The sequence below is a fragment of the Scyliorhinus canicula genome, chromosome 3 (genome assembly GCF_902713615.1).
Source record: "Scyliorhinus canicula chromosome 3, sScyCan1.1, whole genome shotgun sequence".
NCBI lineage: Eukaryota > Metazoa > Chordata > Chondrichthyes > Carcharhiniformes > Scyliorhinidae > Scyliorhinus > Scyliorhinus canicula.
Window position 1 is genome coordinate 74,015,977 of NC_052148.1, and position 21,800 is coordinate 74,037,776.

General features: G+C 48.0%; 1 protein-coding gene across 3 annotated transcripts in view; it reads left to right on the forward strand.

Annotated features, from left to right (window-relative positions):
• Nucleotides 1–5,388: 5,388 nt before the first annotated feature.
• Nucleotides 5,389–21,800, forward strand: part of LOC119962736 (tropomyosin alpha-4 chain-like) — a 156,679-nt gene continuing 140,267 nt past the window's right edge. The window contains exons 1-2 of one of the 3 annotated variants that reach the window (XM_038790736.1): nt 5,389–5,652; nt 9,187–9,312. In XM_038790736.1, coding sequence (XP_038646664.1) covers nt 5,539–5,652; nt 9,187–9,312 — 240 coding nt within the window. In that variant the 5' untranslated portion in view covers nt 5,389–5,538. The remainder of the gene's footprint in view (nt 5,653–9,186; nt 9,313–21,800) is intronic. The other 2 variants (XM_038790735.1, XM_038790734.1) reach the window with 2 other exon arrangements.

The window sequence follows — 21,800 nt, forward strand, 5'->3', positions numbered from 1 at the left end:
TCTTCCAGCTTTGGGAACTCCAACCCATCCAGAAACCATCCCATATCCCCCACCCCTCCACCCAGCTCGACATTGTAGAACTTCTCATGGTACCCCCTGAAAGCTCATTTATCTTTTCCGGTTCCGACACTACCTCCCCCTTCTCCGTCCTTACCATTAAAATATCCCTAGACACTGCCTGACGCCGTAATTGATGCACCAACATACTACTTGCCTTCTTGCCATACTCATACTCTACGGCCCTCACCCTCTGCAGCTGTCCCACCACCTTGCCCAACGTCAACCTGTCAAGCTGCCCCTGCAACCTCTTCCTCCCCATCAACAACTCCTTTGTGGGGGCCGCTGAGTATCTCCTATCCACCTCGACTATCTTCGTCTAACAGCCGCCTGTGCTCCTATCCCCTCCTATCCCTCTGAGCAGTAAAACAAAATAATCTCACCTCGAACCACTTCAAAACGTCCCAAAACATGGCCGCCAACGCCTCCCCTTGCTGATTAAGTTCCACGTAATGCTTAATCGCCACTCTGACCTTCTCACAAAATGCCTAATCCACCAGAAGTCCCGAATCTAACCTCCAACTCGGCCTCTGCACCTGCCCCAAACTAAGCCCGACATCTAGCCAATGCGGCGTATAGTCCAAAATCACAATTCCCTCATATTCAACCCCTACCACCCCCATCAGCGCCAACCGATTCGCCAAGAAAAAACTCAATTCTAGAGGGCACCTATTACATCTCCCAGGTTCCTGAACCCCCATGGATCTACCACCCCCACGCTCTCCAGAAATCATCATAGGTAATTCGCCATCCTCGACCATCCAACTGACTTGGGGCTCAACCTGTCCTCCTTCGGCTCTATTACACTGTTCAAATCCCCTCTCAGGATCAGCTAGTGTGAATTCAAGTCCAGATTCGCCCCTAATACCCCCTTTACAAACCCCACATCTTCCCGAAGAGATCTAGGCGCAGACACATTGACTAACACCACCGGCGTACCCTCTAACACCCCACTCACTATCACAAACCTTCCCCCGGGATCTCACACCTCCCTGGCTCCCACAAACCCCGTTTTCTTGCTCAACAAACTGGCCACCCTCCTCGACTTCAAATCAAACCCCGAGTGGAATACTTCTCCCACCCATCCCTTGCTCAACCTAACCTGATCCTTCCCGGATATGCGTCTCCAGCAAGAAAATCAGCTCCGCTCTCAACCCTCTCAGGTGTGCAAAAACCCGGGACATCTAAAGAGATCTGTTTAGCCTGCGGACATTACATGTTACAATTCTTACCGGAGGCTTGTGCCTCCACCCCCCTCTATCATCCCCCATCAACCCCGTTCAGTTCTGTCTCGCCTAATCCCACTCTGAACCGGGACCATCCAAGATGGCCCCCCACTCCACATGACCAAGCATCCTCCAAACCTGTCACGTTGCATTCCTCCCTCCATCCCACCCCCGCCAACATGGCCAACCCTTGAAGCCTCCTCCCCCACCACACTCCCATTCACTAGCACCACTTACAAGTGTGGCAACTCCAGCCCAATTGTCCCCTTTCCTCCCCCCAACCCCATCTTGGTCTGTGCAACAAACCACCCTAAATAACGAGAAAACAATCAATACAACTCAAAGGGCAGCATCAAACACACCCCTTTCATTCAAAAACACCAAAAATAAGCTCCTCCCAAAAAACAAAAGGTGGGAGAAGGGGAGAGATCCACCGCCCTCTTACAAACTTACAGCTTCTGAACCCACAATCTGCAAATTATGTTGTCCGGACCTGTTCTCCTGCTCCTCCACCTTCAACTGCAGCGACTTGCACAGATCCCCCAGGATCCCCACCTTCTCCTCCAAAGACACAATACAGTCATCTTGTCGGACACCACCTTTTCCATCTCCTGCATCGTCATGTCTGGCGCTTCGAGGTACTTTCCCACCCAATCCAGAGACCCGTGAAGAAGTGTCACTGCCCCCTCAATCGCCTTCGACCAGTCACTGTGCATCTCATTCCTCTGCTGTCAAAATGCCTCTTTGATGAAGCTCATCAATTGCTTCATCTGGGGTTTTCTCACTGGTGGTGACCCTTCCCCCGCTGCCATTTTCACAATTGGTGCTGCGCCACAGGTCTCCTCAGACTCCTTAGCCAGGTCCCTCACTGTATTCAACCGGGTCTGATAGCCAGTGGTCATACCAATCCAAAGGAGAACTTCTTCTCTTTCACTTTCTGCTCCAGTTTTCTGCTCAATCTACCCAATACACGGGTGTAAAAAGCCAAAACCAAAACCTTTGAGCAGGAGCTGCCCTGTATGCAACCACTCACTCCATGGCCGCCACCAGAAATCCTGTAAGTATAAATCTAAATACTTCTTAAACGTTATGAGAGTCTCTGCCTCCACCACCCTTTCAACCAGCAAGTCCAAATTCCCACCACCCTCTGAAAACAATTTTCCTCACATTCCTTCTAAACCTCCTGCCCCTGACCTTAAATCTATGCACCCTGGTCATTGATCCCTCCACCCAAGGGGAAATATTGTTTTCCTGTCTACTCTATCTGTGCCCCTCATACTTTTATACATCTTAACCATGTCTGCCCTCAGTCTCCTCTGCTTTCTTAAATGGTAGTATTTGTGGTGTTCCCATCGGCTGGGACCGTTTCCAGAACCTAAGGAAGTTTGGAAGATTACAACCAATGCATCCGTCATCTCTGCAATCACTTTCTGTAAGACCTTCAGGTCCAGGAAACGTCTCAGCCGTCAGTCTCATTTATTTTCCTGGTACTTTTTCTCCAGTGATTTTGATTGCTTTATGTTTCTCCCTCTATTTTACCCTCCCTAATCTGGGGATGCTTTCTATTTCCTCTCCTGTGAAGACAGAAAAAAAATACTTGTTCAAATCCTTAATTCCCATTATTAATTTCCCAGTCTCACCCTCTAAGGAACCAATGCTCAATGTTCCTACTCTTGTTTTAGAAGATTTTACAGACTGTTCTCATATTTCTTGCTAATTCGCTCTCATACTCTGTTTTTCTAGTCACACCTAGCTGGTTTCTAAACTTTTCCCAATCTTCTGGATTACCGCCTGTCTTTGCGGCACTGTACATTTTTTCTTCAAATTTGATATCATCCTTAACTTTCTTAGTTTGCCACAAATCCACCTTTTCGTATCCTCTATCTTTTTCAATTGAATGTATCTTTTTATTTTCATTTAAAGTACCCAATTATATATATTTTTCCCCAATTAAGGGGCAATTTAGCATGGCCAATTCACCTATCCTGCACATCTTTGTCAAAAACAAGAGAATGGCCAGAGAAAGGATTGGACTACTTAAGGATAGTAGGGGGAAGCTATGTGTTGAACCAGAAGAAATGGGCGAGGTACTAAACGAGTACTTTGCATCAGTATTCACCAAAGTAAAAGACTTCATGGAAGATGATCCTTGGGTAGGATGTGTGGAGGGTAGGATGTGTGGACATTCTGGATCATGTTGACATCAAAAGCAGAAGGCATCTTGACAAACACATGGATAGGATGGGTATAGAGGGATACGGCACTAGGAAGTGCTGAGAGTTTTGGCAAAGGTTGGTATCATGACCGGTACAGGCTTGGAGGGCCGAAGGGCCTGTTCCTGTGCTGTATTGTTCTTTGTTCTTTACGTTTCTGGTGGATGGAGAATGGGAGATTTGTTGGGAGAGCATTGGAATAGTCATCTCAAGGCAAAAAAGGCATGGAGGACCGTCTCAGCGGTAGATGGGTTGAGGAGACTGGTGATTCTGGGAGTGCAGGTAATCTTCGCAATGTAAAAGATATAATGTCCAGATCTCAACACAGATCAAACAGGATCTGCAGATGGTAAATAGTTTGGTTTGATTCAGCGTATAAGAGTGGCTGGGGAGGGGAACAAAATTAATGGGGGGGGGGGGGGTGGATGGAGTTTGTGGTGGGAGCTGATACATAATGCACAATTACAGGATCTCGGCTGGGATTTGTGGCCAGGGTAAATTACCCAAATGAATTTGGGCAATACATAGAACAGTAGTAAGACACAGAGTCTGTTTCACCGTTCACTTGGATCATGGTTCATCTGCACCTCACTCCATTGGGCTGCCTTTATCCCATATCCCTTAATAACCAGGAACTGGGAAAACCTGCAGAGTTGGAAATGAGGGCAAGAATCTTGAAATTTACTTGTGCGGTATAGAGAAGTCCAAGCGGAGGTATAGAGGAATCAAACACACTTAATCCAAACAGAAAGGCTGAAGACTTGAAGCGGGCTTGAAAATATGAAAAAGGAATGAAATAGAAACTTATTGCGGACAATTCAATAACAGCGAGGAGAAGCTGATCATTGACTGGGCTCAGTTAATGTTGAATGATGGAGAAAAGGTGGGTAGACTTGGGGGGGGGGCAGACTAAGGGTGGAGGGTCAGATTGGGGTGGAGGGTCAGACTGGGAGGGGGTCAGACTGGGGTGTGGGGGGTCAGATTGGGGGGGGGTCAGATTGGGAGGGGGTCAGACTGGGAGGGGATCAGACTGGGGAGGGTCAGACTGGGGTGGAGGGTCAGACTGGGAGGGGATCAGGTTGGGAGGGGGTCAGACTGGGGAGGGTCAGACTGGGGTGGAGGGTCAGACTGGGAGGGGCCAGACCGGGAGGGGGTCAGACTGGGGTGTGGGGTGTCAGATTGGGAGGGGATCAGACTGGGGGGGGGTCAGACTGGGGTGGGTCAGACTGGGACGGGGGAGTCAGACAGAGACGGGGGGAGTCAGACAGAGACGGGGGGGGGGGGGGTCAGACTGGGGTGGGTTAGACTGGAGGGGTCAGACTGGGGGTGGGTGTCAGACTGGGGGGGTCAGACCGTCAGACTGGGGTGGGTCAGACTGGGGGGGATTAGACTGGAGGGGTCAGATTGGGGGGGGCAGACTGAGGGGAGGTGGGTCAGACTGGGGGGGTATCAGACTGGGGGGATTAGACTGGAGGGGTCAGATTGGGGGGGCAGACTGGGGGGAGGTGGGTCAGACTGGGGGGGGGGGGGGGGGATTAGACTGGGGGGGGTCAGACAGGGGGGGGAGGGGGTACATTAACCATCAGATACAGCCTGCGCTCTCAAGAGAGCTGAAAGTAGGAGAATTCTCCCAGCCTCTCTGCAGCGAGAGCCTGAAGTGTAGACAGCGATTGCGAATAAAAGCAGACACATTCCTTCCTCTCCCTGGCTGGCTTTAACTGACTCACACACCCAAAGACGGGCAGCATTGCAGCTGAGAAAAAGCCACGTCCCGTCTGAGCACCGCCCACCCCACACTCGCCTCCATCCTCCCAGCCCCTTTCCAAAATAAGTCATTGCCTTTCTGTGTGTGTGTCCCGGGCGGAAATCCAGCCCCCTCCACCCCACCTCCATCAAAGGCAGCTCCTTATTTCCCCTGCACAGCCCCAGCCAGCACTCTCCAGTCCCAGCTCAGCAGCAGGAACTCGTCTCAGCCCCTCTCCTTCAGCCAACTCAACACATCTTCAAATTCAACTGTGTTAACAAATAACTGACTAAACACCATGGATGCCCTCAAGAAGAAGATGCAAATGTTGAAATTGGAAAAAGAAAATGCCATGGACAAAGCGGACCAGGCAGAAGTTGAGAAGAAGGCAGCCGAGGACAGGTGTATGCAGGTAGGGGGTGGCCCCAGTAGGTTCCTAAAGACAGTTGTCCGGTGGGGGGGGCAATTCCCTCAGTCCTCTTAAACCGGGAAAAGTGTTCATGTTAATGACTGACATGAGGAAGCAGCTTTCTGAAAGGGCTCTCATGTCAATGATTACAGTCGACCCCCCCCCCCCCCCCCCCTCCGAAAAGTGTTAATATTAATAGTGGGAAATGTAATGGAGTGAAGCAATTGGAAGGAGGGGGTCAGTAGAACACACTCTATTTCAGAGTGCACCACCTCCCACTTGGGGAACCGTGTACACACAATTCCACCTCCCACTTGGGGAACCGTGTACACACAATTCCACCTCCCACTTGGGGAACCGTGTACACACAATTCCACCTCCCACTTGGGGAACCGTGTACACACAATTCCACCTCCCACTTGGGGAACCGTGTACACACAATTCCACCTCCCACTTGGGGAACCGTGTACACACAATTCCACCTCCCACTTGGGGAACCGTGTACACACAATTCCACCTCCCACTTGGGGAACCGTGTACTCACAATTCCACCTCCCACTTGGGGAACCGTGTACACACAATTCCACCTCCCACTTGGGGAACCGTGTACTCACAATTCCACCTCCCACTTGGGGAACCGTGTACACACAATTCCACCTCCCACTTGGGGAACCGTGTACTCACAATTCCACCTCCCACTTGGGGAACCGTGTACACACAATTCCACCTCCCACTTGGGGAACCGTGTACTCACAATTCCACCTCCCACTTGGGGAACCGTGTACACACAATTCCACCTCCCACTTGGGGAACCGTGTACACACAATTCCACCTCCCACTTGGGGAACCGTGTACACACAATTCCACCTCCCACTTGGGGAACCGTGCACACACAATTCCACCTCCCACTTGGGGAACCGTGTACACACAATTCCACCTCCCACTTGGGGAACCGTGTACACACAATTCCACCTCCAATTCCGAGGCGTCCGATCATCATTTGGTTGACTTGTGCCTTTCTGAAATATGTTGCCATGGTTACTTTTTGAGGGGTGGGGGGGGGGGTAGTGAGGGATTTCGTGTCGTTGCTAAGTAAAAGTTTAAGGTTACTCGATGTGCCAGGAGAGAGAGAGGCAGAGTGTGAAAAAGAAAATGTTGTGAGAATTTCTCAATTGAAGAATAAAGCACCTGTTTGGAAACCCTGGATGATAAGTGGCAATGTCATGTGAACAAGTAACCTTGTACATCTGACCATTCATGTTGGTGTTCTTTTTCACAATGAGCTGATTTTAGACGATTCTCTCCCCCACCCCTCATCTTTCTGTCAAATGTGGGGAATATTTTGCAGCCTTTTTGTGGCTAAGACAGCCAGTTTCTAGATAAGAGCTTGGTTTGTGGCCAGCATTTTCTTCCCAATTTCTCCACCTTCCTCCTTTGCTCCAGAAATGCAATGATCCTTGCCAGAGTAGAGCTTTCTGACGCCTCACCTAGGTGACTAAAGGTAAAGTGTGAATCTAGCCAAAATGGCAGCCGGTTATCCTGCTACAGGAGGCATCACAACCAAACTCAATCCGATCTCCATCCACACACACGCCTAGCTTCCAACAGGAAAGAATCCGAGAGGATTTTCCTTTCCTTAGTTCAGGAACACTAAAATCATATGTGACAGCTGGTTTAATACCAAAGTAAATGAACTGACAACTAGGTAATGGCCCAATTACATATTTAAAAAAAGACAATAGTGGGAAAATACCACATTTAATATACATTTAGAGTACCCAATTATTTTTTTTCCAATTAAGGGCAATTTAGGGTGGCCAATCCACCTACCCTGCATATCTTTGGATTGTGGGGGTGAGACTACACAGACACGGCGAAATACCACATTTTTAAAAAAAAATTTTAAATAATTTTTATTGAAAAATTTTGTATTTATATAACAACGAACAGCAATAAAATACCAACAATCACAATAACAATAACAGTCATAAACATTTGCCCAACCTCAATGAACAACAAAACATATTAACAACAAATTAAATTAACACAATATTAATTTAAATAATCATAGAAAAAATAAAGAACACCCCCCCCCCCCCCCCACCCCCCCGGTTGCTGCTGCTATTGACCATCAGGGCAAATTTGACCCTCTCCAATTTTATAAATCCCGCCATGTCACTGATCCAGGTCTCCACACTTGGAATACCACATTTATTAAGCACAAATTGTGAAAATAAAGACTTGCATTTATATAGCGAACACCAGACATCCCAAAGTGTATTACAGCCAATGAAACAAGTCTTATGGTCATGTTTGTAATGCAGGAAGCGTGGCAACTAATTTGCACTTTGCAAAGTCTCACAAACAGCAATGCGATAATGAGCAATTAGTCTATATTTTGTGATAAAAGCAAATTACCATGGATGCTGAAATCTGAAATAAAAACAGAAAATACTGGACAATTTCAGCAGGTCTGACAGCATCTGGGGAGAGAGAAGGGAGCTAACGTTTCAAGTCTGGATGTCTTTGGCCAGGCTTTGACAAAGAGCGATCCAGATGCAAAACATTAGCTCTGTTCCCTTTCCCCAGACGCTATCAGACCTATCTTTTGTGACGTTGTCTGTGGGATAAATATTAGCCAAGTGACCAGTGATAACTCCCCTTCTTCTTTGAAATTGTGCTCTGGGACGTCTTACATCCATGTAAGCAGGCAGGCGGAGCCTCACTTTAACATCTCGCCTGAAAAATGGCACTTCCAACAGTGCAGCACTCCCTCAGCACTGCTCTGGAGTGTCAGTCTTGATTTTTGTGTTTCAAACCCTTGCACAGGAGGCAACAAATGTGCGAGCAACAGAGCCATATCTGACACATTTTAAGTATTTAACTTTCTCGGGCAGCATGGTGGTGCAGTGGTTAGTACTGCTAACCCACGCCACTGAGGACCTGGGTTTGATCCCGGCCCCGGGTCACTGTCTGTGTGAAATTTGCACATTCTCCCTGTGTCTGCGTGGGTCTCACCCCCACAAACCCATGGTGGTTAGCATCAATGCTTCACAGCTCCAGGGTCCCAGGTTCGATTCCCGGCTGGGTCACTGTCTGTGTGGAGTCTGCACGTCCTCCCTGTGTGTGCGTGGGTTTCCTCCGGGTGCTCCGGTTTCCTCCCACAGTCCAAAGATGTGCGGGTTAGGTGGATTGGCCATGCTAAATTGCCCGTAGTGTAAGGTTAATGGGGGGATTGTTGGGTTACGGGTATGTGGGTTTAAGTAGGGTGATCATTGCTCGGCACAACATCGAGGGCCGAAGGGCCTGTTCTGTGCTGTACTGTTCTATGTTCTATGTTCTATATGCAGGGTCGGTGGACTGCCCATGCTAAATTGCCCCTTAATTGGAAAAAAAGAATTGGGTACTCTAATTTTGTTTTAAGTATTTAACTTTCAAATAGCAGCAAAATTGACACACAAAGATGAGCGATTGATCAGGTACTTTTTCTGTCACATTTCTTTAAGTTTATTAATATGATCTTATTTGATCTTTTAGCTGGAAGAAGAGATCATCAGTTTTCAAAAAAAGCAAAAAGCAACTGAAGACGAGCTTGACAAATGCTCCGAAACCTTGCGAAATACCCAAGGAAAGCTGGAACTAGCAGAAAAGAAGACAACTGACGTGAGTCATTACGATTACACAATACCATTTAATTAAGTCCTCCGCCACAGAATCAATTCACAGTTGGGCAAGCCCATCACCTCATATAAATGTTATTTCCCAAATATAGTACAGCCTTGTCACCAAAGACACAGATATTACCTCATGAGGTTGAATCACGTCCTCTCGCTGATGAAGCAGTTAGCTATGAATTAAACATGGCTGCCGCTGTCAGATGCTCAGGCTGCCATTTTGTTCTTGAACATTGGGGCCACTGTTGTGTTCAAGTGAGCTGAATTAATGCTTTTTGAGGAACTCTGCATGTATTCTGTTGCATACTAAATCCATTCACAAGTATAAACAGGTCAAATTCAAAACACAAGTAAACATATTATATTGTTAAACAAATTCTATTTGAAACTTCACCTAAACCATTGAGAATTTTAATTTATTTCCATGAACTTCACCTATCGCTCCCTTATGAATTGAACATTATTAATAGAAAAAATAAAACAAGTGACTAAGATTAGTGACTGAACTGTGAAGCAGCAGTTCCCTTGAACTGCACTGGGTACTTACTATCTGCCAACTTTCAGATCAGACGTTCAATCAAGGACTCTGGTTGGTGGATACAAAAGGCCCCGTGGCAGGAAAGAAGCGCATCAGCATTCTGCCCGATATCCTGGCCAATATTTATCTCTCAATCAACACCACAATAAGTAGTTTACCTAACCAATTAACACTTTGTTGTAATGGGAACATGTTTGGTTTGAATTTTTTTTATTGTCATGTGTACCGAGGTACAGTGAAAAGTATTGTTCTGCATGCAGCTCAGACAGATCAATCTGTACATGAAAAAAAAAACATAATAGGGCATACATAAAATACACAATGTAAATACATAGACACAGGCATCGGGTGAAGCATACAGGAGTAGTACTACTGGGTAGAGAAGATGTGTGAACAGATCAGATCAGTCCATAAGAGGATTTTTAGGAGTGTGGTAATGGCGGAAAATAAGCTGTTTTTGAATCTGTTAGTGCGTGTTCCCATACTTTTGTTTCACCTGCACGATGGAAGAAGTTAGAAGAGTGAGTAGGTCGGGTGGGAGGGATCTTTGATTATGCTGCCCACTTTTCCAAGGCAGCGGGAGGGTGTCGGCAGAGTCAATGGATGGGAGGCGGATTTGCGTGATGGACTGGACAGTATTCACGACCCTCAGTAGTTTCTTGCCATACCAGGCTGTGATGCAGTCAGATAGGATGCTTTCTATGGTGCATCTGTAAAGATTGGTAAGAGTCAATGTGGATTGTGCTGCAACGTTTGTTACATTACGGGCAGAATGGTGGCGCAAGTAGTTCGCACAGTTGCCTCACGGCGCCAAGGTCCCAGGTTCAATTCCGGCTCTGGGTCACTGTCCATGTGGAGTGTAATGAATGTTATCAGTAGCTGATATAATGGTACCTTACCTTTAATACATTGGCCCTTTAAGACCGGGCTTGGAACCCTGGGGGACTCCGCCTCTGGCTCCGCCCCCAGGAAATGGTATATAAAATAAGGCTCACTCAGGCAACATGTGATGAGCACACTTCTCAGCTGCTGTACAGTTCTCAGATGATTAAAGCCTTTGAATCATCTATCTTCTCTCCTGTGTCGTGATTGAGGGTATCTCATGGAGTTTGCACATTCTCCCCATGCTTGCGTGGGTTTTCGCCTCCACAACCCAAAGATGTGCAGGGTAGGTGGATTGGCCACACTGAATTGCCCCTTAATTGAAAAAAATGAATTGGATAGTCTACATTTATAAAAAAAGCATTTGTTACATTACAATGATTGCATTTCTAAAGTACTTTATCAGCTTTGAGGCACCTCAGGATACCCAGAAGTTGTGAAAGGCATGGGGCGTGATTCTCCGCTGCCCACGACGGGTCGGAGAATAGCGGGAGGGCGTCCCCGACATTTTTCCCGCCCTCCCGCTATTCTCCCCCCCCCCACGGCCGCCCCACGACACGAATCGCTGCTCGCCGTTTTTTACGGCAAACAGCAATTCTCCCCAGGCCGATGGGCCGAGTTCCCAGGCCTTTACGGCCGTTTTTACGGCCGCAAACACACCTGCTTGCTGCCGTCATAAAAACTGCTGCAACATGCCCGTTCTGGGCATCCAGGGCCCCGATTGGCACGGCAGTACCACGGCCATGCCAAGTGGGGCATGGGCTCGCGATCGGTGCCCACCGATCGCGAGCAGTGCGTCCGTAATGGACGCACTCTTTCTCCCTCCGCCGCCCCGACGGTCGCTAAGGCCGCGATGCCGTGCTTCACGGGGACCCGCTGCTAGCCTCGCCCGGGGGAGAGAATCGGGTCCCGGGAGGGGCGCGGAGGCTGCCGTGAAACACGGCCAGTTTCACGGCAGCCTTTACGACTCACCGCATTTGCGGAGAATCGCGCCCATGATATTAATGCAATTTTTTTTGTCATGTGTAAAATTAGGTTTGAGCCACTAGAGGACGCTCCCAGCTAAGTCAAGACTGACCAGTGTGGCAGGCACATGTAGCACTGAAGCTAGATGCCTACTATGTATGATGGGAATAATAGAAATATGGTTGAACAAGAGCGTGGAACATTGTTGGTGGTCTTCCAAAACACTACCTTAAAAGGAATAGCAGGAAACAGATTTTGTTGTCCTTTCAGTGAGTTTCCATTGAGCTTCATTGCAATAATGTCGAAAGCTGAGGTCAGAAAGGGAATGGCGTAGAATTAAAATGACAAGCGATTGAAAATTCGGGGTCATATTTCCAGACTGAGTGGAGGTGTTCTGCAAAGTGATTACTCAGTCTGCATTTGGTCTCCCTCATCTGCAGCAGTGCATACAGTACAGTATAATCATGTTTTTAAAAAATCACAGGTTCATCACCATTTTACCTGGAAAGAGTGTCTTGGTTTTGGAACGGTGGGAGAGGAGGAGGTGAAAGGGCAGGTGTTAAATTTCCTCAGCGGAATTCCCATCAGCGGGATCCCCTGCCCCGCCGGCAGCACACCCACGCCTGCGCGTTTCCCGATGGCGTGGGGCGGCCCACAATGGCAAACCACTTTGGCCGGCTGCGGGAATGGAGAATCACGGCACTGGCGGGGGTGCGTCGTGCCAGAAAACGGGACTAGTGGGACAGAGAATCCCGCCCAATTGGGCAGGTGGCTCGGATCTGGGAGCAAATACTGAAGGTGGTTCTGAGTTAGGTTATTCCAAACTATTCATCATCTTATAAGTAAATAAAAGATCTTTCAAATCATCTATATTGTCACTTGCATTATATTACATACGTTACGGCTGCACAGAATTCCTGTCAACTTCTATAATTGCAAATTCCTATGTTGCAATGGAGACAGTCCAGGTATATTTTTCATATAATTCACCCTGGTGCCCTTTGTGGTGCAGGGGCAGCACGGTAGCCCTGCAGCCTCACGCCGCCGAGGTCCCAGGATCAATCCCGGCTCTGGGTCACTGTCCGTGTGGAGTTTGCACCCCGTGTTTGCGTGGGTTTCGCTCTCACAACCCAAAGATGTGCAGGCTAGGTGGATTGGCCACACTAAATTGGAAAAAATTAATTGGGTACTCTAAATTAAAAAATAAAACTGTACTGTACTGCAGAGAGAATGCACCCAATAGTAATGTTCTTTTTTTCAAACTCAGAATGTTTTCCCATTTAACTACAAGTAATAATATAAAATCAAATACAAAATAAAACAAAGAAAGAATGTAGGATGTTGAATTTGCACTTGAATTACTTCTGTATGTAGTGCTCCATTTATTCTCTCTCTCTCTCTCTCTCTCTCTCCCCCCCCCCCCCCCCCCCCCCCCCAAAACCATTTCAAATGAAGACTGTACATGGCTTTCATTACCTAAGTGCAACCGGTAAAATTACCAGCATGTAGAGGTTACAGCATGGAAACAGGTTTGTTTGCCTGACTGGTTTATGTTTATGCTCCACACACACCTCCTTCCACCATTCTTGTTACCCATGATGTGGAGATGCCGGCGTTGGACTGGGGTGAGCACAGTAAGAAGTCTTACAACACCAGGTTAAAGTCCAACAGGTTTGTTTCAAACACGAGCTTTCGGAGCACGGCTCCTTCTTCAAGTGTCACCTGAAGAAGGAGCCGTGCTCCGAAAGCTCGTGTTTGAAACAAACCTGTTGGACTTTAACCTGGTGTTGTAAGACTTCTTACTGCATTCTTGTTACAACATCCTATCAGAATAACCTTCCAAAGCACAGAAGATAGGCCAATATTCTCTTCAAGATCTTATATTCGCATACATTTCCTGCCTAAAAAACTTAATTCCTGCTGTCATTCTTTTTGACAGATATCTGTGCCAACATTTTTAGCATCATAAATCCCTGTGTCAGCACTTAGAATAAATGCAAACTTCATCCTGCAGTTGAAACATCTGAGGACTGGGGGACGTCCTCCCATAAATTTCTTGGAACAGTGAACATTTTTCATCTGGAAGTTTTTGGTTCAGCATTATTCGTAAAATTTCTACTGCAATGAAAAATATATTTCAAAATAACTTCATGGTGGTGCAGTGGTTAACCCTGCTGCCTCATGGCACCAAGGACCCGGGTTCAATCCTGGCCCTGGGTCACTGTCCGTGTGGAGTTTGCACATTCTCCCTGGGCGCGATTCTCCGCTCCCGGGAAAATTCGTGAAGGCCGTCGTGAACTCGGCCGAGTTTCACGACGACCTCAGAGCCCGCTCCTCTCACCGAATCTACCCCCACCCGGTGGGCTAGGCGTGCCGAGAATGACGCGACGGCAGCGCCTATGTGACGTCAGCCGCGCATGCGCAGGTTAGCCGGCTCCAACCCGTGCATGTGCGGCTGACGTCACGGCGGCTGACAGCTCGAACCCGCGCATACGTGGTGCCCGTCTTTCCCCTCAGCCGCCCTGCAAGACGTGGCGGCTTGATCTTGCGGGGCGGCGGAGGGGAAATAGTGCGTCCGATTGAGACGCCGGCCCGACGATCGGTGGGCACCGATCGCGGGCCTGTCCCCTCCCGAGCACAGTCGTGGTGCTCATTCCCCACCAGGCCCCCTACAAGCCCCAAAACAGGCATCTCATGGCGATTTCACGACGGCAGCGACCAGGTGTGGTTGCCGCCATCGTGAAACGGTCGCGAACGGCAGGCCGCTCGGCCCATCCGGGTCGGAGAATCGGCAGTTGCCGTGAAAAACGGCGAGCGCCGATTCTTCCGAGCGGGGGGTGGGAGAATCGCGGGGGGCACCAGGGAGTCGTGAAATTAGTCGGGGGGCCCTCCCGCGATTCTCCCACCCGGCATGGGGAGCGTAGAGTCGCGCCCCCTGTGTCTGCGTGGGTCTCACTCCCACAACCCAAAGATGTGCAGGGTAGGTGGATTGGCCACGCTAAATTCCCCTTAATTGAAAAAAAGAATTTATTTCTTTAAATTTATAAAAAAAAATTAAAAATGAAAATAACTTCACTACTTTAGAAAGTGATTAAGTTGGTGAAAAGTAAGGCCACTCTCTGTCATCACCCCTGAATGGTTCTGGACAACCCCACCAATGGAAACAGTTTCTCTCTGTCCACTTTATCAAAACTTCTAATCATCTTAAACATCTCAGTTAGATCACCCTTTATTCTTCTATAATGAACTCTAGTTTATGCAACCACTCCTCATAATTTAATCCTTTTAGCCTTGGTATAATTGTGTTGAATCTGCACTGCGCACCACCTCCCACACAGCTCCCGATCCCCACCAGGCCAACGCAGCCCTCCTGAAGCACAACACCCAGCAATGAATACTCCAGATGGGAGTTAACCAGAGCTATGTACAGCTGTAGGTTATAGAAGTGGAGGGATGGTAGGAAGGGGAAGAAGTAGTGAGAATTACTGTAATATATGGGTGGGGGGAAGCAGGTTAGATTGGGAAAGGATAGAAACATAGCTTCTAGGGGTTTCTTTCACCACAACCCTGACCAGAAGGATGAAATCATCCCAGAAATCATCAAAGTCCGATGTTGGGTGGCGAAAGTGGCATGAGACCCACCAACACCAATGGCGGTGTTGTTTCTGCCATATTGTGCAGCACTTAGTGCAAAATCTGAGCAGGCGCATACGGGCTTAACGCCAGATCACTGGCAAGGTGGCCTCTGACTCGCCCGCCCAGCCCTGACCACAGAGCTTCTATAATCCAGGCACTATATTTGAAGAGCACCTTTCAAGTGATCGGAAGACCCCAGAGAGTCCTCGCCACCAAATGGATGCCCAGTCTTCAGTTCCTTTAATGCCTGACCAAAACATCATCATCATCCACCCCACACAACATGACAGAGTGACAACAGCTTCATCCATTCAATTGCATCCTGTGATGTCAGCACACATGCTGGCATAAACCTAACCTGCACTCCCAGGCTGAGAGGTTTGCTTGGACCATGAGGGTTAATATTCCATGCCTAGCTAACAATAATGCTGCGTGTTCCGAGCGCCACCCTCGGTGACCTATCCATACCCATCTAGCACCAGCGGATCCTCAAACTCGTCCAGTGGTTCTGCAGCCCCATAACACTCAGTTGATTTTAAAGTCTTGGTTCGAGAGGTTAACAGTGCAGGAACAATCATTGGCACTCTCAGCAATTAGTGGTGCTTGAGTGGGGATAATTACTTCAGAAGCCAGTTTCCAAGCTTGGCATTTGAACTGATATTGTACTGTCTCGGCTGTGGAAGAATGCTCAATCTTGAAATGCTTTGCCAGTTGCATGGCCCAGTGGGTCCAGCATGTGGGCACTATAATGAGATGCAAATTTATTAGAATGGTGTTCCCGATTTTGGATGGGAAATGCAGCCCGCCATTGAAAGGGGGAGGGGACGATCGCATCCTGTGCTTACGTCGCTGGGAAATGCGTCTAGTGCTTTCTCATATTTTCCAGTCGCGCCATCAAACATGCCCACCGTGACAGGAGCAGTAAATCCTGCCGAAATGTGCTTGCAGCAGTTCATGACCTCTTTTTCACCCCCACCAACCTTGCCAAGCAACATCCCCCAACTGAAAAGAAAGAGAAAAAGAAAGGAGGGAAGACAGAAATAGAAGCAAAGTATTGAAGTTAAAAAGAGAGAAACAGAAAAGTGAAATAGAAGCATAAGAAGAGAGTCAGTGGGCGGCACATAGCGCAGTGCCTAGCATTGCTGCCTATGGCGCTGAGGACCCGGGTTTGAATCCCGGCCCTGGGTCACTGTCCGTGTGGAGTCTGCACATTCTCCCCGTGTCTGCGTGAGTTTTGCCCCCACAACACAAAGATGTGCAGGCTAGGTGGATTGGCCATGCCAAATTGCCCCTTAATTGGGAAAAAAAGTAATTGGGGACTCTAAATTTATTTAAAAAAAAGAAGAGTCAGTACCAACAGCATGAAACTAGCATGCACAGTTGCAATAAAGACTATTCTTTGATTTAATTATGTTCTACATCATGGGAAATTTATTAATATGTTTGAAATGTATTATTCACTAAATTAATTGTGTTCTCTGACCCCAATTGTCTGGTTTATTTTCACATTATATCTTGGGTTTACCTTAGGTATACCATTTAAGGGCACCATGGTAGCACAGTGGTTATCACTGCTACCTCACAGCTCTAGGGTCCTGGGTTCAATTCCGGCCTTGGGTGACTGTGTGGAGATTGCACTTTCTCCCCGTGTCTACGTGGGTTTACTCCGAGCGCTCTGGTTTCCTCCCACAGCCCAAAGATGTGGAGGTTTGGTGGATTGGCAATGCCAAATTGCCCCTTAGAGTCCAAAAGGTTAGGTGGGTTACGGGGATAGGCTGGAGGTGAGGGCTTAAGCAGGGTGCTCTTTCCAAGGGCCGGTGCAGACTCAATGGGCTGAATGGCCTCTTTCTGGACTGCAATTTCTGTGATTCTATGAATATGTGTATTGAATATCTTTATTCAGGAAGGATGCTTGGGTACAGTAGGTACATGTGTGGAGTGCAGCCAGAACAGGAGAGTTCCCACTTCTCTTTAAATCACAGACATGCCCAGGTTAGATCAATCAAGTCTATGCATTAATCTGATGTCATTGTTCTGCCTTCATTCATTTTTTTTCCCTAATAGTCAATCGTGATTTGGAATGAACAACTCTTTCGGTGCACTCAACCATCATAGTCATTACTCACGGGACAGATTTTACTGTGCTTGCACCTCGGCATAAAGAAAGGCACCTCCTAGCTTTGACAAAGAATCATCCAGTCTCGAAACATCAGCTCCCTTTTCTCCCCACAGATGCTGTCAGAACTGCTGAGATTGTCCACTATTTTCTGTTTCTGTTTCAGATTCCAGCATCCGCAGCAATTTGCTTTTATCTTGGCATATTGGATTGGCTAAACACACAATTTTTGTTTTTATAAATTTAGAGTGCCTAATTTTTTTTTCCAATTAAGGGGCAATTTAGCGTGGCCAATCCACCTACCCTGCACATCTTTGTGTTGTGGGGGCGAAACCCACACAAACACGGGGAGAATGTGCAAACTCCACATGGACAGTGACCCAGAGTTGGGATCGAACCTGGAACCTCAGCGCCATGAGGCAGCAATGCTACCCACTGCGCGACCGTGCTGCCCTGGTAAACACACAATTAATACGTTGTCATCTTTAATACTACCATTAACACTCCCTTTATCTTGTGTCCATCACATCTTTGTCAATTTCTCCGTAGCTTCAACCTATCCCTGACCTTCTACTCTGCCCCACCTCCTCCTAGACCCTCTTCAACAGTATAATTCATGATGTGGAGATGCCAGCATTGGATTGGGGTGGGCACAGTAAGCAGCCTTACAACATCAGGTTAAGGTCCAACAGGTTTGTTTGGAACCACTACCTTTCGGAGCGCAGCTCCTGAAGGACCAATGCTCCGAAAGCTAGTGATTCCAAACAAACCTGTTGGACTTTAACCTGGTGTTGTAAGACTTCTTACTGTATAATTCATTACATTTCTATTCTTCTTCACGTCTGCAAATGAGTCATTTGGCCCTGGAACATTAATTCTGTTTCTCTCTCCACAGTTGCTGCCAGACCTGCTGAGTTTATCCAGCCTTTTCTGTTTTTATATTGGAGAAAATTGGAGTTGGGAGGAATGTCTGGGTGGCAGGGTGCCTTTCTGATTTTCAGCCAGTTAATTTGATGGATAGAATGTTCGGCTATCGTTTGATCCCTACCTCGGGTCACTGTCTGTGTGGAGTTTGCACAATCTCCCAGTGTTTGCATAGGTTTCACCCCCACAACCCAAAGATGTGCAGGCTAGGTGGAGTGGCCATGCTAAATTGCCCCTTAATTGGAAAAAAAATAATTAGGTACCCTAAAGAAAAATTTTAAACTAAAAAAAAAATGTTGGGCTGTGAGCTTCACCTGGGTGATCCCGTACACCCAGGAACAAGAACACAAGCATGAAAATTTATCCGAATATATCTAACTGCCATTTTAATCAACGCTACAGAAACACTTCTTCAAAGCAGACTCAGTGCCTCCAAAATAAGATTGTGAATGGCAATGTTAAGGCTGAAAACACTTGCACTGGTGCGGTAATAACTAGCTGCTTTTATCCCCCTGGTCTAATCTTGTTTATAGCAAACTGGACATTGTCTCTGTTTCCAGAACTTGAAACACTATTTGAGAATATGACTGATAATAGAACAAAGGGAACTGTAGCTTGTACAGGTGATCAGTCCCTCTTACACAGGAGAATACATTAATGACTGGGGATTTTCTAGGAGTTGCTCAGACTCTGCTACATAACTACCTCAGAACGTTGCTCATGCCCCAAGAATGAATAAATAGCAGTGCTTTATAACCGTAACTGAGTTTCAACTGCTCTCCTGCCAAAGTTACATGAGCAGCTCCAGATGAAGGAGAAGTGAGATTTTACACTACTTCCAATATTAAATGTGCATCAGGTTGTTTTATTTGTTCTTGGAATGTGCGTTAGGCCAGCATTTGTTCCACATCCCTAATTGCCCTTGAGAAGGTGATGGTGAGCTGCCTTCTTGAAACGCTGCAGTCCCTGTGGTGTAGGTAGTAACGAGGCGGAGAACGGCGCTTCCGTGATGAACGGAGTATCGGTTGTACATCCCTGGCTCGTGGGCCCAAGGACTCCCCCTCTGAGGCGTCCTGTGTCTCCAGCTCAGAGTCGGAGTCCAAAGCTTCTGTCATCTCGGCGTCCCTATCTCCACGCAGTTCTGCAACAACCTGCGCAGGCTTTGGGCTTTGAGTGCGGCACCAGAGGAAGATTGTGAGGAATGCTCTCCACTCTGTCTGGTCTCTGTGGTTGTAGAAGTGAGCTCCGGGGAATCTTTGGAAGAAATGGTCTTCTGGACCGAACGTGGTCTGCATGCTTGCGCTGGAGATGACCCTCGGCTTGCACCTGGTAGAGATAGGGCCCGTTCGGCGAAAGATTACACCAGGGACCCACTGGGCACCACCAGCAAAATTCCGAACTAACACTGGGTCACCGGGCCCAAACTGCCGAATCGGCCAATGCCGAGAAAGGCCATGTCCCTGCCGTTCTTGAGTGCAGTGTACCTTTCCGCCAATGTCCGGGAAAACCATGGTAAGGTGGGTGCGAAGTCTCCGGCTCATTAGACGTTCCGCGGGAGCTACCCCAGTCACCACATGTAGAGTGGTCCTGCATGAAAACAAAAATCGTGTCCATAGACTTGGAAGACTGCTTTTTTAGGCCTCGTTTGAATGTTTGCACTGCGCGCTCCACCAATCCATTGGAAGCCGGGTGGTATGGAGCGGTGTGGATATGGCGTATGCCGTTCATCTTCATGAACCTCGCAAACTCCTCACTTGTGAATGGAGTGCCGTTGTCCACGACCAGCACCTCGGGGAGGCCATGTGTACTGAAAGACAAATGCATCTTCTCAATTGTTGCGCAGGATGTTGTACCTACCGCCTTATGCACCTCTAACCATTCAGACTGGGCATCGATTAATAGAAGGAACATGGATCCTTGAAAAGGGCCGGCAAAATCCACATGCAAGTGCGCCCAATGCTGCACTGGCCATTCCCAGTGATGCTCCTGGCAAATGGAGCAGTTTTGGGCCACCTTCTCAATGTCGGTGTCGAGGCCTGGCCACCAGACATAACTCTGGGCCAACAATTTCATTTTGGTCACACCCAGATGCCCATTGTGCAAGTCCCTTCGTATCAGCTCCTGTATTTTTTCCGGGACAATCACACGTGTCCCCCACAAGAGGATACCGTCTTCCACGCTAAATTCTGACCGCTTGGAGGAAAATGTCCGCAACTCGCCTGGGAGCTGTCTATGTTGCCCACCATACAGGACTATGTACCGAACCTTTGACAGGACTGGCTCCGTCTGGGTCCACTCACGGATCTGTGATGCTGTGACAGGCAAGGAGTCCATAACATTTAGGGTTTCAACCACCTCACCGGTCGTGGGTGTCGGCATGGGGCCGGTCTACAAAGGCAATTGGCTCAGTGCGTCGGCATTCACTATCTGGGTCCCTGGTTTATGCTCCAGGGAATACTCATAGGCAGCGAGCAACAAAGCCCAGCGTTGGATCCGTGCGGAAGCAATGAGCAGTATTGGCTTATCCTCTCTGAAAAGTCCCAGTAGAGACTTATGATTAGTCACGATAGTGAAGTGGCAGCCATACATGTACTGATGGAAGGGGTCCACCGCAAAGACCATCGCCAGGCCTTCCTCCTCGATCTGCGCGTACTTCTTTTCTGCTGCAATCAATGTGAGGGAGGCGAAAGCTATCAGCCGCTCTCCATCTCCATCTCCATTCTCCATCTTGTGGGACAGGACGGCCCCAATACTATGCAGGGATGCATCACATGTGATGAACAAAGGCTTTCCAGGATCATAGTGGGTTAGTAACCCAGACGGCAATTGTTGTTTTACCCGCCAGAAAGCGGTTTCTTGTGGCTGATCCCAAACCAGGTGTGATTCTTCTTCAGCAGAAGGTGCAACAGAACCAGCGTAGTTGCCAGATTGGGGAGGAACATCCCGTAATAGTTTACGAGGCCGAGAAAAGAACAAATATGCGAAGTGTCAGTCGGGGTGGGGGCCTATTGAGTTGCGCGCACCTTCTCTGCGATGGGGTGCAAACCTTTGCGGTCCACCCCACACTACTGAAAGACGCACTTCGTACGAAGTAAACTGACTCCAGCCTCTGTAAAGCGTCTAAGGACAGCCTCCAAATTTTCCAAATGTTCCTTATTTTTTTTTTAACTTTAGATTACCCAATTATTTTTTCCAATTAAGGGGCAATTTAGCGTGGCCAATCCACCTACTCTGCACATTTTTGGGCTGTTGGGGCGAAACCCACGCAGACACGGGGAGAATGTGCAAACTCCACACGGACAGTGACCCAGAGCCGGGATCGAACCTGGGACCTCAGTGCCGTGAGGCGGTTGTGCTAACCACTAGGCCACCGTGCTGCCCTAAATGTTCCTTATCTGACGTCCCCATAATCAAA